At 38.9% G+C, this 18,247-nt stretch overlaps 1 protein-coding gene across 1 annotated transcript in view; it reads left to right on the plus strand.

Moving 5' to 3' along the window:
- The first annotated feature begins 12,110 nt into the window (after positions 1-12,110).
- Positions 12,111-18,247, plus strand: part of CPE (carboxypeptidase E) — a 122,207-nt gene continuing 116,070 nt past the window's right edge. The window contains exon 1 of the mRNA XM_001373870.5: positions 12,111-13,579. Coding sequence (XP_001373907.2) covers positions 13,273-13,579 — 307 coding nt within the window. The 5' untranslated portion in view covers positions 12,111-13,272. The remainder of the gene's footprint in view (positions 13,580-18,247) is intronic.

Raw genomic sequence — 18,247 nt, forward strand, 5'->3', positions numbered from 1 at the left:
AAATGAGATCAAGGGAATAAGCATAGGTTAAAAAAAAGCAAAATTATCACTGTTTTTGCAGATAAAATATAGTCTAACTAAAATACTCTAAAGAGTAATCTAAAAACTAATTGAAATAATGACTTTAGCTAATTCTGAATCTGTAAAATAAATCCACACAAATCATCAGCCTTTTCATGTAATACCAATAAATCCAAGCAGGAAGAGGTAGAAAAAGAAGTCCCATTTAAAATAACTACAGAATGAATAAAATTCTTCAGTGTCTATCTATAAATATAAAGACAAAAATTATATATAAACACATCTACAAACCATGTTTATAAAAATAAAGACAGCTAAAATTTTTTTAAACTAATAATTTCTCATGGGCAGACTGAGCCAATAAAATAAAAATGACAATATTATCCAAGTTTGTTCAATGCCACAACAATTAAACTCCCCAATGATTACTTTAGGGAACTAGGAAAAGTAATGAAGTTCAAATATATTTTATATTAATTTTATTCCAATAACAAATTTACACGTTTTCCAAAGTCACATGAATCATGTTGTCTCCCTTCCCTCCTCCTGAAGTTGACTGGCTTATACATATATTATCATGAAGTTCATATAGATGCAGAAAACTTATGGATTCTTATGGGAAATAATGAAGTAAGAATGAAGGGGGCCTAGATGTAAATTCTACTACTAAGCAGTAACTCTTGAAATAATTTCGGTATGATTTAAAAGTAGAGTTTGAACAATTGAGCAGATTAGTATGCAGTAATAAAAGTAAATATATCTTGTACCCTAGCAGCTGACAAACAAGACATTAGCTTCTGCTCTAAGAATTCACTATTTTACAAAATTTTCTGGAAAAATTGGATTTCAATATGGAAGAAATTATATTTAGATCAAAACCTCATATATTATAAGTTGCAAAAGGATATATGACCTACATATAAAAGGCTGCATCATAAACAAATTAGAGAAACATTGCCTAGCTGATCAATGGATAGAGTAAATGTTCATGACCAAATAAGGGAAAGAGAGGATTACAGATGATAAAGTAGTTAATTTTGATCTCACAAATTCAAAAAATTTTCACACAAATCCAATAAAGCTAAGAGTAAAATGGAAACAATTAACTAGGGAAAACCTTTGTAGCAAGTTTTTCTAATAAAGGTCTAATTTCCAAAATATCTACGGAACTGCTCCAAATTTATAACAATAAGCCATTTTCCAGTTGACAAATCATCTAAGGATGTGAATGGGCAATTGTGAAGGGAAAAAACCCAAGCTATTCTTAGCTATATGAAAAAATGCTCCAAATCACTACTAATTAGAAAAATGCATATGAAAGTAATTTTCAAATTCCATCTTATAGCCGTTGATTGGCAAAGATAACAAACAAACAAAAAGCAGAAAATGATAAATGTTGGAAAGGCTATAGGAAAACAGCCATATTGTGGACCTCAGAATAGGTTAACATTTTGGAAATCGATTTTGACTTTACACAAAAAGTACTAAACATAAGTTAGGTACCTAGCAGTACCACTACTAGACCTACATACAAAAGAAATAGAAAATAGGTTATGTACAAAAATATCCATAGTAGCTCTTTTTGAGGTGGCAAAAAAAGGAAATTAAAGGAATGTCTGTCAATTGAAGAATGGCCAAAAAGTTGTGGTTTATGTGATGGAATATGCTATCAGGAATGAGAAAGAGATGATTTCAAAGAGACATGGAAAGATTTATATGAACAGATGCAGGACAAAATGAGCAGAACCTGAACAATTTATACAATAACAACACTGTTAAAGACAAACAGCCTTGTTCAATATAAGGGTCAACTGATAATGAGACATACACTATTATCCTCCTCCTGTCTGAGAGGTGATAGATTTAGAGTGCAGACCAAAACACACATGCATATTTGTATTCAGACAATGAAGGAATTTGTTTTCTATGCATATTTAGTAGAAGGATTTTGAGTTCTATTTTCTCTTTTTTTATATGGAGGAGATGAAAGGAAGAGAAAATAGATTTATGATAATTGAAAAAACAATTTTAAAACTAGTTGGGGCAATGCTGCAGATGCAGAATATTGCATATGCATTCAGATGAATGTAGTGTATTGTTAGTTTTATTTAAATGTTGTTACATAAGACCTCTCATGGAATCAGGGTGACCTATAATTATTTGTAATGCAAAACAAATCCATCCATAAAACTTTAAAAATGAATATATAAATATTGTATCATTGGAGAATAGAAGAAGAAATCAGATCAAGGATATATGTGTGTATATATATGTATACATATATAAATATATATACAACCATACATATATACATATATATATCAGAATACAGAGTAAGGAAGAAAGAATAGGGAATAATAGCAAATAATTGTGACACAGAGAAAAGAGGAAGCTAATAGAAAATAGTCTATTTTAGTCTCTATTCTTGGCCCCTAATGGTTTCTGTAGATTAGTTATTTCTTTTAATGAGATTGCCAGTTATCTAGTGTCTCCTATTTCAACCTTTGGGCTTTTAGTTAACTTTTTCCTACTTCCTCATTTCTCATGCCTAATCTAAAACCTTTCGATTTTATACCTTTATATCTCTTGTGTCTGTCTTCTCTCTTTTCTTATTATAGCTCCCCTGAATTTTGCTTCTGTCATCCGTTGTATTAATGAATTTCCCCAGATTTATTTCATTGGTAGATTTGATTAGTATGCCTTATATGTCTGTACTGTCAGTGGGAAATAGATGGATATGGAGGTTTCCAGGGAGACTGTTACTTCCTTCCTTCTGTAACATTGGGTGAAGTTCAACTTCTCTTGACTTACCATAAATCATATTCCAGACTTTTCTGTGTTTTCTTTCAGTGGGTACACAATCCTATACAAGTTGAATTGGTATGTTTTGCATCTTAGTTATGTAACCCCTTTATGAGTAAAATTCTGGATCTGATAATAGCGTGCCTGAATGAATTGAATCAGACTGTTTTCTGAGAATTTCTTTTGATTTCTATTGGGCTGTAGTTTGACCTATATTTGTTACTGTTGCTAATAGTTCTACCATTACTCAGACTTTGGTTTAATGTTCTTTTCATTTATTTTTAATCTCTGTATATTTTGTTCTCCAGGAAGTTTATTATTGAGGACGAAAACAGGCATGAAATCTGAAGCTGAGAAATCAGTAAGGGGTACTGAGCAATATGGCACTTGAACTCACTCCCCTATATGCCACCAGTATTGAATAAGAGACTCAGTAATTTTGCTGATCTTCCTTACATGTTAGTGTCTAAGTTTTGGTAACTTCCTAATTGGCAAATGTTTATTTATATATTAGGCTTATAGACATCTCATCAAAAAAGTTTCTCTGATGCATTTTTCTAAGGTGTTTAGGACCCTACAGAGGTGAATAAAAGTAATTTCTAAATGATGAACAGTTTCTCAGACTGCCAAAGCAGAAAGATAATCACATTTAAGGGGCATCTAGGTAGCTGAGCAGATAGAGTGCCAAGCCCTGGATTCAAATATAACCTCAGACACCTCTTAGCTATATGACCCTGGGCAAGTCACTTAACCAGTTGCCTAACTCTTGCCCTGCTGTCTTAGAGTTCTTACTAAGACATAAAGGAGTTTAAAAATAATCACATTAAAAGCGCATATGAAAAGAAGTCTTCTTCAGATGGTTTCTCATTTTTTTCCAAAGAGGAAATGCTGACTGTGGTACATTGTGAATGATAGTTACATTTCTTCCCAGAAGTGGCTGGATTTAGTTCTCTAAGTCTTTTGAATTTATAAAAGACCCAATACTTTTGTGGCATAAAAAGGAACAGAACCTATAAGACATGACTTGATTATAATTATATATGATGATTTTCCATGTCAAATTTGGTCCTGCCACTGCAGATATATAAGCAATTTGTCTTAATCTATGGAATACTTCTGTATCACTTAGTGTTGGTCAGCAAACTATAAAAATGAATAGAAAACTTTTGACAGATTTATCTGATAAGTAGATGGTGTTTAGTTGGAATTTCACGAATCTAATTTTCTAAAAAGAAATTTTCTTCTGATTAAACAATTGAGAAAGCCTGCAAAGTAGATAATTTAAACAAATTCTCAGGCAATACAAATCTAATTTTTTTTCCTCCTCTTCTTCATAGAATCCTTGGCTCTTAGAATTGGAAAGAACTTCAGAAGTCAACTGGTCCAATTCATTCTTGGAATATGAATTCCTTCTACAACACTTCCCAGCCAACAATTGCTCATACAGACTTGATTTATAGACTTTCATGGATAAGGAATTTGGAATTGACTGGAAGGCATTTCCAAGACCATTTAATTCAACTGTTGTTGTTGATTCCATTTTCAAGGACCACAAATCAAATATCCTCTATGGCCCTGCCAATGAATGATCATCCAGATTTCCCCCTGAACATGTCTAATGAAGGAGAGCCCCTTACCTTTCAAGGCAGCCCATTCCATTTTTGAATGGCTCTGGTTGTTAGCATTTTCCTTATCTCAAACTAAAATCTGCTTTCCTGCAACTTCTATCCATTGTTCTTGTTTCTGCCTTGTAGGACCAAGCAGAACAAATGGAATCCCCAGTTCCATATGATCAAATGGATAAAGCATTTATTAAGCATTAGTATGTAAAAGCACTGTTCTAAGCATTGGGAATACAAATAGAAAACTACTCTCAAAAGTTCATATTCCAGGAGGGGAGAGAGCTCATCTGGAAGACTTCAGTTATAAATCAGATGGAAAGTTCCCAGGGTTTTTAGGGTGTAGCTTCCAAGCAGGTGGTAATGCTTCTTTAATGTCATTTCCAATAATAAAATCATATGATTATCTGATATTGAACCACTTGACATCAAGGACTCTGGTGGCCAGAACCTTCTCTCCTGAGACTTCTGGTGATTGTAGCACCTATAGGAGCAGTTGCCAGGCTGCATCCCTGGAGGCATCAATTCCCTGGATAGAGTTTGAAGGGAGATGGTGGTCAAAATGGTGGTGGTTCACCATGCCTGGCACAGGATGCCCACTGTCTCTTCCTCAGACTCTTCTGATGCTTCAGCTAGTCTAGCATTCATGTCCTGCCAATGGCAGTTGGTTAGTGGATTATGGAAATGGCTAATATTTTCTCCACAGAAGTTGCTTCCATGGGCAATGCCTGTGAGGGCTAGACTGGAAGCAGAACCACTGCTCTGGGGGATGCTGCCCTCCCGAGGCTTCTTATGTTCATCTGCCTATTCAAATATTTGGTGACAGCTATTATGCCTCCTACCTCCTCCCTTCTCCCCACCTCTCAAATACATGATTCTTCATCTTCTCCAGGCTAAAACTCCACACACACCCGGCTCCCACCCCCAGATCCCTTGTACAATTTTACTTTTGGAACACCTCAAGGCCCCTCATCATTCAGATTGCCTTTTTCTGGATTCTTTTCACTTTCATAGGGTACTTCCTAAAACTGAGAGTTCAGAATAATATTCCCAATACAGTGCAGATGTTTTAGTAGTTGCTATAACGAACCATCTCAAATGAGTTCTAATGAACATCATCATACTTTACATCTTGGAAAAATGAGTTAGAAGAATTATGATAATTGATATCTTCATAGATGGAGGGATAGAGAACAGAACTTGAATTAGGTCTGGGTTCCCAGGTGAAACTAAAATCATTAAATTAAAAGATTTTCCTGAAACACTATCAGCACAGATAAGAGTTTATTGAAGGGGAGGGGCTCCAAGACCTAGTTTGCACTATTTTTATTTTGTGTTGCTTTTAACAACCTTTACGTTTGATGCAGTGGCCTAGAACTTTGGTAGCTAATATCTGCTTGAATGAGATGAAAAGATGCTTTGAATATTTAACTCATTCTTATCTGTTATTTTCCTTCATCACACCTAAATAAAAGCAAGATAGAGCTCTGGACACTGAAGATTGTAGGTCATTGCCTAAGGAGAGGCTTTCAATTTTTAAAATTACAATTAAAAAAATTTAATATCCTTTTCTTCTTAAATTTTGTGTTACAAATTCACTCCCTCCTTCCCATCCCTCCCCCTCCCACTGAGAAGAAAAACAATATGATTTTAATTATACATGTGAAATCATGCAAAATATATTTCCATATTAGCCACATTTTTTTAAAAAGCAAAAAAATAAAGAAGAGAGAAATTAACACAGAGTTGATCAGCTTTCCCTCTGGAGGCAGATAGTATTTTGTCACCATTAATCCTGTGGAATTGTCAGGATCGTTGTATTGATCAGAGAGGAGCCAAGTCTTTCACAACTGATGATCATTACAACATCGCTGTCCCAGTTCTCACTTCATTTTGCATTAGTTCATATAGGTCTGCCATGTTGTTGTTGTTTTTTTCTGACACCACACCCTCCAGAGCACTGTAGGATTTCTTCACAATCACTTGCTGCAACTGTTCTTTTCAATTTCCATTTCTTTGTCACCACAAACAGAGCTGCTATAAATGTTTCTGTACATATGGGTCCTTTTCCTTTTCCTTTGATCTTTGTGGGATACAGACTTGGGCCTGCTAAGGTCTGGGTCAAAGGGTATGCGCAGCTTTATAGACCTTTGGACCAAGTTCCAAATTATTCTCCGGCATGATTGGACTGGTTCATTATTCACTCAACAGTTCATTAGTGTACTTTTTTTTTGGGAGAGGCTTATAAGGCCATGAAATGATCATATGAATTCAGAAGAGCTGAGGAATCTCCTGTGTTCTGAGAGTAGGATCCAGAGAGTTTCAAAGGGTTTGGTTGAGGGTATTCTTGTTCTTGGGCAGGCAAGAAAGTCACAAGTGGCATGTGTTTACAGGGCAAATCTCTACTATGTAATTTACTAGGGAAAGGGAGGATACCCCACTGCCATCAGTGCCCACCAATGCTTCCATATAAAGTCTTGTTTTTATTGCTAGCAGATGCTGAAGTTGAAATGGAAACATGAGTAGTGGAAGAGATAAGCACATAGAGTATTTATTACAGCGTCTGCTTACAAGGCAGATTCACGCAGGGAACTACAGAGCCTTCACCCAACCAATGTATTACACACATGATTAACTTGGAATCCTTCATAAACCATTGCAGTTGCTCATATTCTGAGTCTTTGTGCTCCAGGTCTTGAACTAAGGTGGACGAGGAGCCTTAACTAGCTTTTGTAACTCGTTTAAATGGTAGTAATAATCAGCCAGAGTTTGTGGATAATTGAATTAGCCCCTTTTTTTCTGGTGATGGTAATGCAGTGCCCTGAGTGATCTTTCCTTGGCTTGAATGCTGAGCGAGTCTTCAATACTGTCCTTGCTTCTCCAGGTAATTTATTTACCAGGACAAATTGAAGGCTTCTATTTATTATCACTCTTTAAGCTTGCGGGGAATCTTCTCAGCACTGGTCAAGGAAGAGTGTTGATAGGAGACTTAGAGGTAAATATTTAAAAAATTATTTCCCATTTCTAATTTATTTAATATTGAGATAGTTCTTGGCCACAAGAGAAGAGGAAAGACGAGGTTTCCATTTCTTTTTTTCCTGCTCCATTATTTTAGGCTTTTTGGAACTATTCTTATAATCTACCATTTCTTTCCTTTCAGACTCCTTTCCTTTTCTGTCATGGCCCATCCTTTCTTCTCTTTTCCTTACTTTCCTCCCTCTGCTTATGATACTAGGCTCCACTGTCAGTGAGACAATTGGTGTTGAGGAATTGCCCAAAAGGGAATCAGAATGGCCTCATGAGATAAGATCTTTTGCTAGCTAGATTTGGCTGGGTTTATGTCTCTTTCCCCTCACATTTCATTATTCCTCAAGCTACTTTCTCCAAAAGCACACTATTTAGGCCCAGCTACCTTATATTGACATCTCTGAAACATATCCTACAACTAGGAGGGGGACAGCTTAAGCCAGCCACTTTATCAATTTGGAGTAACCCTATTCTGAGATATCTTCTTCAAAAACAAATGGCAATTCAATTCAGGCATTGCTGGATATTTTGGGAGAAGCACAAGTTAAAGGAAAATAACTTCTCAGGATGCTACATGAAAAATAAAAAAGAACAACATCAATTAACCACAATAATTATAAAGAGAAATAGAATAAGTATAAAGTGGCATAATGGAAAAAAAAAAGCACTGGCACTGGGATGGGGGAGGATTTGAGTTTGAATCCTGGTTCCAACATTTACTACTTATATTTTTTAGAAGGATAATACAGTGGATAGTGTAGATAAATACTTTGTTATTAATTTGAACCCAGCATAATGTGACTAGAAATTGTCTATCCCAAAGCTTACTGTAGGGGTCAGGCTGACCTCAGAGATAATAATCCATGGAAGCCAGGGACCTGCTTTGAGAAATACTTCACCAGGGTCTTGTTTTCCATCCATCCAGTTTTATTTTGGCCTTTTCCCAATTTTTAACAAATGTTTATATTTACCTGCTGATATACATCTCAGGTAAACACTCTAAGCACTATAGAATGTGTTCAATCACATTTTAAACCTCAGACTTTTTTATTGTCAAAACTATAATAAAATTCTTTTAAAACCCTTTTCAGGTGTGCTTGTTTATTTTTTTTTCCCTCCACTCACAATATCATGCCTGATAGGGAGTCAAAAAGACCTGAGTTCTAATGTAGCCTCAGACTCTGATTAGCTTTCCTCCCAGAGTTAATGTGAGGATTAAATAAACTTATAAAAAGTGGCATATAAATGTTATTTTTATTTTCCTTAGTTCTTGTCTCATCTTTAAAATGAGGGAGCTGGAATAGATGGCTTCTAAAGAGCCTACTTAGTTCTAAATCTATGAATCTCTGATCTTAAAGAGTCTTCAAAGTTCTTATCTTAGACATATTGTATATATACCTGTGAATGCAATATAATTTACTTCTATATATGGAGAAGTGGTATGAAAGATCTTAAGAAACAACTGACTGAAAGAGGAAGAGTTGGGCTCTATTGTGAGAGTGAGACATAGCTAACAGATAGTGTGTATTCCATTGGTACCCATCTGATATCAAGACATTAAGAGGAGGTCCTCTGCCATGTTGGGTGGACCCATCATGGAGGATTTATTAGGGGAAATCACATGGTATGAGAAGACCTGAATGGGCTGTCATCCAGGACCCTGGTGGCATCACCATATCAAAGAGATCATAAATTTGTAAAAGTATAAAAAAGAATATATTTTAAGAATCTGTGATTTCTCTTGGTATGGATGCTACTCCCCCCTCTCAGGTGGGTTATATCAATAACATGGTAGATGGTCTTCTAAAATTGCTGTGGTAGAAAAATTCCTCTTCCTGTGGCAATTGGGGAACAAACTTCTCCAAGCTTAGTTAAGGCAAGTTAGTTAGGCTAGTTAAGCCTTAGTTAGGCAGAAGAGCAATTAGGGCTAGATAAAGGGGGTTAAGTGACTTGCCCAGGGTCACACAACTAGGAAGCATCTGAGGCTAGATTTGAACACAGGACCTTCTATTTCCTGGCTTGTCTCTCTATCCACTGAATCACCCAGCTGCTCCCTAAATCATGATCCTTTTGACTCATTTATGCTGCATTGAATATGTGTGTGCCACAAGGGACAGTATGGCATAATTGATAGCTATACCTTTGGCCTTGGATTAGGGAAACTTATGGGTTCAAGGCTTGGCTCTGATACATACTGGCTGTGTGAAATTTGGCAAGTTACTTAACCTCTTACTGCATTAGGCAGTTGTGGAAGAATATTGGAAGTTGGCTCAAGTGGCCTCTGACCTTTCTGCTCCTTTGGTCATATGTTATTAAGAAGGCATTCATCTGCCTAGGCAGAAGAATTCCCCACACCAATCAAATCACTATGACCTTAATTTTATTATTTTTGTTTTTATCATGTGCCAAGTGTACTCCTAACAGCTGTATAACCCTGGTCAATTCATTTTGCTTATATCTTCTTCAGGTAAGTCTTTAGGATGTTTCTAAGGAAATAATGGGTTTCCATGAATCATTATAAGTTATGAGACTTCTCAATCTAGTTAAATCACAGACAGTTCCTTAATGATACCTAAAATGGGCTGGGATCTTGGGCACTGAGCTGAAATTCCTTTAGTGCTGTCTTCCTTTGAACTTGGGGTATGTGGCATAGATAGTATTATTTAAGAAGCTATGTCAAAATTAGAAGAACAGGGGTTAAAAAAAGATCTAAAGCCAATTTTAAAAATTCTACAACATGTCTATTTGGAGATGAATAAAAAATATAACTTGCCACCAGCTCAGAAAGGATCATCACAGAACCATAAAGAATATATTTCTTATACATGTCACTATTCACCCACCTCACCCACCCACAAAATGAGTGGGGCTTCTTTGGGTTACTGACATGAAACTGTTAACTTTCCACTTCTGAAGTCTTTGGTTTCAACTAATATGTTTCTTTTCCCAGTGTGCCTAGAGGTTGCTGGGCTTGGTCCACTTTTAGAAATATAATTATAGCTTTGGTTTTAAACTTTTGGACTATGCAGGCGAATGCAGACCTTTCATAGTGGAAAATACTTAGCTGGGCCCACATATCCAAGTGATGCCTCTACATCCAAGTCCTTTTGAAGTGGCATGTCTCTATTATGCCAACATGTTCTTTACATCTGAAAAAAGAAAAGAAATCCAGACCACCTTGGGTAATAAGAAATGGGATTGTAGCCGGATCTCCCTGGCTTTTTTCTCCCTAGGGAGAAAAATGTTGATTATTTTAGGTCCTATGATATCATTTAAATATCTTGGTGTTTTTCCAAGTGAAAAAATTTTATTCAGTGTGATGCTCACAAACCATGCAGTATAATAAGACTGGGGCAGGAGGTGGTGATAGGGTGGGGAGAGTCTACATTTAGCTTGAAAAAATGCAATGTGGTTCAGAAGAAAGGAACTAGATTGGAACTTAGAAGACTGCTTCTGACTTCTGACTCCATCACTTAGCTATCCTACAGTGGATAAGTTACTATACTTGTCTTGATACAATTTGGTATTTAAATCTGTAAAAGTGGGATGAAAATCTTGGGATCATCATCACTACAAAAATAGTAGGCATTTAGGCATATATATGTACATATATATATATATATATATATATATACTTTCAGCTTTACAAAGCACTTTTTATATACTATCTTATTTGATTATAGATTTTGAGGGTGAGAGAAAGACAGAGAGACAGAGTTGTACTAATTAATTCCTAGGATTGTTTATGGAAAGTGCTTTGTAAACTGGAAATTGCTATTATGAACATGAAAGACCTAGCGAATTTGGATTCAGAGGACTTAACTTCAGTCCCCACTTCTGCTATTTATTAATAGTATGACCTTGTCACTTAACCTTTCCAGGTCTCAGTTTCTTCACTCCTCTAATGAGTTGGTTAGACTAGAATATAAAGGTCTCTTTCAACTCGATTATTCCATCAGCCTCCCTCCCTCCCTCCCTTCCTTTCTCCCTCCCTCTTTCTTTCTCTTTCTTTCTTTCTTTCTTTCTTTCTTTCTTTCTTTCTTTCTTTCTTTCTTTCTTTCTTTCTTTCTTTCTTTCTTTCTTTCTTTCTTTCTTTCTTTCTTTCTTTCTTTCTTTCTTTCTTTCTTTCTTTCTTTCTTTCTTTCTTTCTTTCTTTCTTTCTCCCTCCCTTCCTTCCTCCCTCCCTCCCTCCCTCCCTCCCTCCCTCCCTTCCTTCCTTCCTTCCTTCCTTCCTTCCTTCCTTCCTTCCTTCCTTCCTTCCTTCCTTCCTTCCTTCCTTCCTTCCTTCCTTCCTTCCTTCCTTCCTTCCTTCCTTCCTTCCTTCCTTCCTTCCTTCCTCCCTCCCTCTCTTCCTTCCTTCCACACTGCTGAACGACCCTAAGCAAATCACATACCTTCTCAGTGCTCTAAGCTATGTGGGTAGGTCTAGTCCCTATACCTTTTTTTGAAATATCCATTTTGTTTCCAGTTCTATATTCTGCTATACAATTGACAAAAGATCCAGAAAGTAGTTTCAACCAGTAATTATTCAAGCATAATAAATCCTGTAAAAATAGTTAAATGAAACTCGCAGGTTTTCACGATCCCTTATAAAGCCAAAGGAGGTTTTGTTTAACGCCATCAGAGCTTTATTTTCATAACAGGGTTTAGTTTGGCATTAGGTTAAAGCCTTCGTGTGTCTAAGCCCAGAAGGACCTTAAGTTCACTCTCCCAGACTCATTTCATATGATTGGTGAGCAAGCTGTTGGAGAAAATAATGCTGCCTTCTAGGAAGCAGCACCAAGAAACTAAACTATCTCCACATACATATAAAGACAATGCCATCTTCTGAAAATACTTTTAAGTTGAGGGGCAGCTTCCTGTTTTATTTTCTTAGCTAGTGTGCTCAACAAGCATTTAGCCTTTGGAATGGGATGTTTTCGGCATTAATGCCCTAAAGGATGCAAGGGTGTGGATTTGGGATGTGCATGTAGAACTGGGTTTTTTAATTTCTCTTTGTGCTTTTTCTGGAATATGTGGTCATTGTTGGTCCATCAAGATGGATACCTGTGTGGGTCAGGATGAAGCTCACTTTAAAAGACACTCGGAATAACTTCAAGAATCTTCCTGACCTTCTTATTACAATATTAAGATCCCCTTGGTCGTGTCTCAAGACACCAGGCTTCCCAAGTCCTGAGGTTAAGAACTCTGCAACCCCCCCCCCCCCAACCCCTCAAGGTTGTTCACCTGGGATTCTGCGGCATTTGGTTTTTGACGTGGGTCTGAGCCAACAAAGGCAGAGGCACATACGCACACTCTTACACCCTTTTTCCCAGAGGATCCACTCTTCTCCATCCACCCCCAACCCCAACCTGTGCCTGCGTGTAGGCTTCCCCCGCTCTCCCCTTCCCCCCCGCCTCCCTCCACACACGCCCGGCTTCCCCGCCCGCAATGGTATCTCCTGCATCTCCCCTTGGCGCGGCAGTGAGTAGTGCAGCCTGCAGAGCATCTGGCTTGCCTCCTTCCTCTGGGTGGACCCAGCTCTGGGGGCTGACACTCAGCTGGGGAAGGTGAGAAGGGAGGGCGCTGCTTGGCTGGAGGGCACAGTCGGGCAGTTTTTTAAAAAAGCCCAGTCGAGCCCCGAACTAGGCAGGCGCAGGGAGGAGGGGAGGAGAGAGAGAGGGAGACAAAAGAGGCCGCTTTGGTCCCAGAACGTCGCAGAGCCGGAGCGCAGCTGGGCAGCGGCAGCGCGGCAGAGCTTGGGGCACCGGGCGCGGGGTACAAGGCAGCTCGAGGCGAACCGGGGTCCGTGGGGAGCCGAGCGATGGGCCGGAGGGGTGGCCGCGCGCTCCTGGCTCTGGGCGCCGCGCTCATTGCCTGCGCCTGGCTGCTGGGCTCCGCGGCCGCAGCCGGAGAGCCTGGGGCTGCGGGGATGCGGCGACGGCGGCGGCTACACCAGGAAGACGGCATCTCCTTTGAGTACCACCGCTACCCAGAGCTGCGGGAAGCACTGGTGTCCGTGTGGCTGCAGTGCCCATCAGTCAGCAAGATCTACACGGTGGGGCGCAGCTTCGAGGGCCGGGATCTGCTGGTGATCGAACTGTCCGACAACCCCGGGGAGCACGAGCCTGGTAGGGGCGCTGCCTTCCACTCCTTCTTCCTCCTCCCACTTGCCTTCCTCTTTCTCCTAACCCCTCACCCGGTTTACCGGCCATTCCTTGGGGACCCCGGGGGTTTCCTGTCTCCCACCGAGGGTCGGCGGGGGAGACGTGCTAGTGAAAGGTGCTAGTGGGGAGCTCTGGAAGGGTTGGGGGTCCGGGTATAGGGCTGGGGACCTCAGCTGGGGTCAGGTCCTGAAGTAGGTGGGTGGGGGATGATGAAACTCTGCCCGGTCAAGGCTCCAGATGTGGAGCGCTGGGTGTCCTGAGTCAATCAATCGATAAGTATTTATTAAGGGTTTCCTAGGTTCCAGGCTCTGCGCTAAGTGCTGGGGAAAAGGAGAAAAACAAACAAAAAACAAACCCCAAACCACGGCCCCAGACCTCAAAGAGCTTCCATTCTAACGAGGCAGGGAGGCAACGTGCAAACAACTGTGCACGCAAGATATATACATTGTAAATGGAAAGTAACGCCGCAGCACCGCCAGAGTTCGGATGGGGCTCAGCTACTGAGCGGTTCTCTCCCCTCCTTCAGCCCCCACCCCCGGTATTTGAATAAATCTGAGGAGAGGCTGAAAGATTAACTCTCAGCTGTGAAGAGATAAAGGAGGGGGAGGGGGAAGAACCAGGCTCTCTCCGGTACCTTGGCATTCCCAGGGCTTGTGGATCTTGTCTTTCCAGGAAGGGGGCTGGCCTTTCTGAAAGGTAGAGAAAGGAAGGTACAGCGGGGCTGGAGCAGACCAGGGAAGGAAAAGGACCCCTTATCATAGCAGTCTAGTTTTTCCAGGGAACCGCTGCCTTACAAGCCAAGCCAACCCAATCTGTGTCATCTATATGGACCTGTCTGTGTATGCATTTTGCATCCATGTCGTCTCGATGAATACGTAGAGATGACTTGTGAGATAGCCCGTGTGGGTAGTGTATGTGGAGGGGAAAAATGGGGTTGCAGACCCGGATTGAAGAGTGGCCTTTGATAAGTACCTTAATTAGCTTCTTGGAACTGCACACTGGCCTATTCCCCTAGAAAAACTAACATTTTTACTTGGGCTGAATGAACCCACTGGAGAGAGCTCATTTGTGACCAGGTTGCTGTTACAACTGATGCTTTCCATATGTTTTTCTCTTGCATCTTCAGAGGTTTCACTAAAGGCCATTTTGCTTTTGATGAACTTGATGGATGTAAGGAAGAGGTCCTGTGCAAGTGTTCTTGGGGCTGGGCTTACTGTTTTTATGACCTTTGAAAAATTATCTATTACCTCAGGCCTAGTGTTTTCTGGCAGTAATTACAGTGCTGAAAAAATGAGGGCTGGTAATACTAATATAAAGTATAAGACCTTGCAAAAGGATATAAAAATAATTTAAAGAAAATAGATCATAATGTCAGAATCATTTTGTTATGAAATGGAATATGCACTGTTTAGGGAAGTATTTCAAATATGGAGCAGTCATTGGAGCCATTTTGGTCCCCCAAATACTGCTTAATATATGAGATGAAGAGACTATCGCTAAAATATTTAGATTTGTATTCCAATTAGTTGAACAGATTTAATAAAAGTGTGCTTTAGAAAATGGACAGATACTATTCACTTTTATAAAGTGGGGGAGTATTCTCAGAAAATAACAAAGCAGTCTCCCCCCCCCCCATTAAGGGACTATGTCCTAGTGGTTCTGACATTAGGGAACTTTATGCACCTCAATAATGACGGTGAAAAGATGCTTCTGTTTGTTGGTATGATCTTGAAATCAGGACCCAGATATCATTAACCTACAGCAAATTAGAAGGTTTCATTTTAATATACATTATACAGTGCGTTCTTTCATCCCCTTATTACTATATTTTTGAATGTAAAGAAAGATTTTTAAATAGGAAGGAGCCTTTTCCACTCTCCCATTAAACTATTTCAGTAATTAGATGTGTGTGAACCTAGAAGGTAAACTCTTCCTATGTTTAACAAATTGTTCTCATGTTTAGACTTGGTGCTTTTTATAATGCCAAATTTAAGGATAAATGAAGGGGGCTCTTGGTTCAAGGCTACTACAAGGTGATAGGATTCCCTTTTGTCTTAAAGGTGGAGCTCATTCAAGGGCCAATAAAAATGACCTATCTTGCTCTTATTATGAAATATCCTGTACATCCTCCCCCTCCTTTGTCCCCAACTTTTTTCAATTCCACTTAAATAGGTTAAGAACTTGCTGGGACTTGATAGGGGTAGGGAACTGATAAGTACTTGAGTTTGATGGTTAAACTACCTAGTATTGCCACAGCATTCCTTGTCTGAACTTTTCAGGGTTTCCATTAAAGGAAGAATGCTTATACTGGGCTACTGCAAAACCTTTTTGAGAGCCCTTCTAAATTAAAGTATCTTAAGGTTATTTTCCAGTGGTTGTGGGAAATGTGAAGGGAGCATCTCTGCCCTACTATATGAACCTGACTTCAGTTCTCAGATTTGCTGCTTATTCAGTAGGACCTTATGAAATTTACTTAATTTGTTTGAGCTTCAGTTTTCTTAGCTGTACAATGGAGAGAAGGATCAAATCAAAAAAGTAATAAACTTCTGCAAATGGGACCTATTCAAGCAAGGCTTCATCTTACAGGCTCAAAGTCTAGGTTTGGAAAGACCCTCAAAGGCCATCCAGTACAATTTTTGAGATGAGATAATTAAGATATGGATGCCAAAGTCAAATAGAGGCAGGATTTGAACCTAGCCCTTCAGGTTCCAAACTCATAGGTCATTCAATTGCATCACATGAATTGCATCCTCATAAAATAAACTTCCTCTTCAGAAATTCAAGGAATATTTAGAGCTCCTGCTATTTACAAAACATTGTAATAGGTGCTATGACAAATAACCCCTCCCCTGCCAAAAAAACCCAACCCTGTATAGTTTTTGCTACCCAAAAGCATATTTATAATCTTATTGAAGAAATATGACATAATAAAAATAGCAATATGGTATATTTAAAATAGTAGTCAGTAACATCCATAACGTTAAAGAGAAATTGAAGTTGTAGTGGAATCGTTAGGAGTCACTTTACTCAGGATTCATCACTTCATCTGAGCCATAAAGTATGAGTAAAGGTAGATTATAAGAAAGGCCATAGTATATAGGGCCTTGAACCCCAGATTGAAAAGACTCGATTTGAAGCTGACCATAGTGGCCCAAGTCTGAGGTCTGTGCTACTAGGGGAGGCTGGAGGCTGCTGGATTGCTGCATTTGGAAATTCAGAACTTTAGTAGGACCAATTCTAGGTGTCCACATGAAATCTAACAAGAGTGTAGGTGAAGTGAGCCCCTGGGGGTGGAGGACCAGCAAGCATTTACGGAGGGACAAACCAGTCCACATCATACAAACAGAACAGGCTGTGGCATTCTGTCTCCACAGTGAGACAGAAAGATCCCATAATCTTTGTGAGTCGCTGTGGCTGAAAAAAATGTATCACCTGGTAGCCAACTGTTTGGTCATGAATATCTCTAAATTCTAACTTGGCCTTGGACTATGCAGTTCATTGCCCAGCCTGGGTTTGAAGCTTTTACAGACTGGTAGAACCTACCTTATCTTGTGCTTCTCTGGTGTAGTCTTCAAGAATGTAGGAGGATTTGTATTTTAGTGGATGCTGATTGGAATAAGGATGAAAAAATCAAATGGTCAACAAGCATGCTAAGCCCCTATAATGTACCAGACATTGGGGATGTTGTTACAAAAAAGGAAACAATCCCTACTCTAAGGAACTTGTATTTTAAACCATACTTACCAGTGGATACAGGCTTGAAGGTAAATTTGGAAGTGAAGGCAGAATAACACAGTCCCTTTCACATCTGAGTGTTGGCCAGCCCCAGGGCTTAGCACAGAGCCTGAAACAGAGCAGATACTTAACTCAGTAAATATTTATAGCCTTAACTCCATATGATGGCCACCAGCTTAAGAATCATGGCAAAAACAGAGTCCAATTGTTATATGGCCAAAGGATATGAATAAGGCAGTATTCAGAGGAAGAAGAAAAAAGACCAACCTATGCAAAAATATTTAAATCTAGGTTAGGTGTTGGCAAAGAATTTGAAAATGATGGGTTACCCATAATTGGGGAATGCTGAAAAAGCTGAGATATGTGTATATGATGGAGGATTATTTTGCTGTAAGAAATGATGAAGGGGATGATTGTAGAGAAACTTGGGAATACTTGTAAGATCTGATGCAAAATAACTTTTATGATATATCAAGAATTTTGTAAAGACAATTTTGGAAATTTTAGGAAATGTGATCCATATAATAAGCACCCCACAAACAGAGGAAACAAGCTATTAACCTCCTAATAGAGAGGTGATGGACTCAGAATACAGATTTGAGACTTTTTTTTTTCAGACATGGTCAATGTGGGAATTTATTTTGCTTGAAAATACAGACTTGTAGCAGGGATTTTGTTTGACCTGTTTTCTCATTAGAGGGAGAGAAAAAATGTGGATTTTATATTGCATTAAAATTTTTTTCTTTATTTTATTCCAGTAACAAATTTATATATATATATATATGTATACACACACACACACACACACACACACACACATATATATACACACACACATATATATATATATATACACACACACATATATATATACACACACACACACACACACACATA

Source organism: Monodelphis domestica, chromosome 6 (genome assembly GCF_027887165.1).
Source record: "Monodelphis domestica isolate mMonDom1 chromosome 6, mMonDom1.pri, whole genome shotgun sequence".
Taxonomy (NCBI): domain Eukaryota; kingdom Metazoa; phylum Chordata; class Mammalia; order Didelphimorphia; family Didelphidae; genus Monodelphis; species Monodelphis domestica.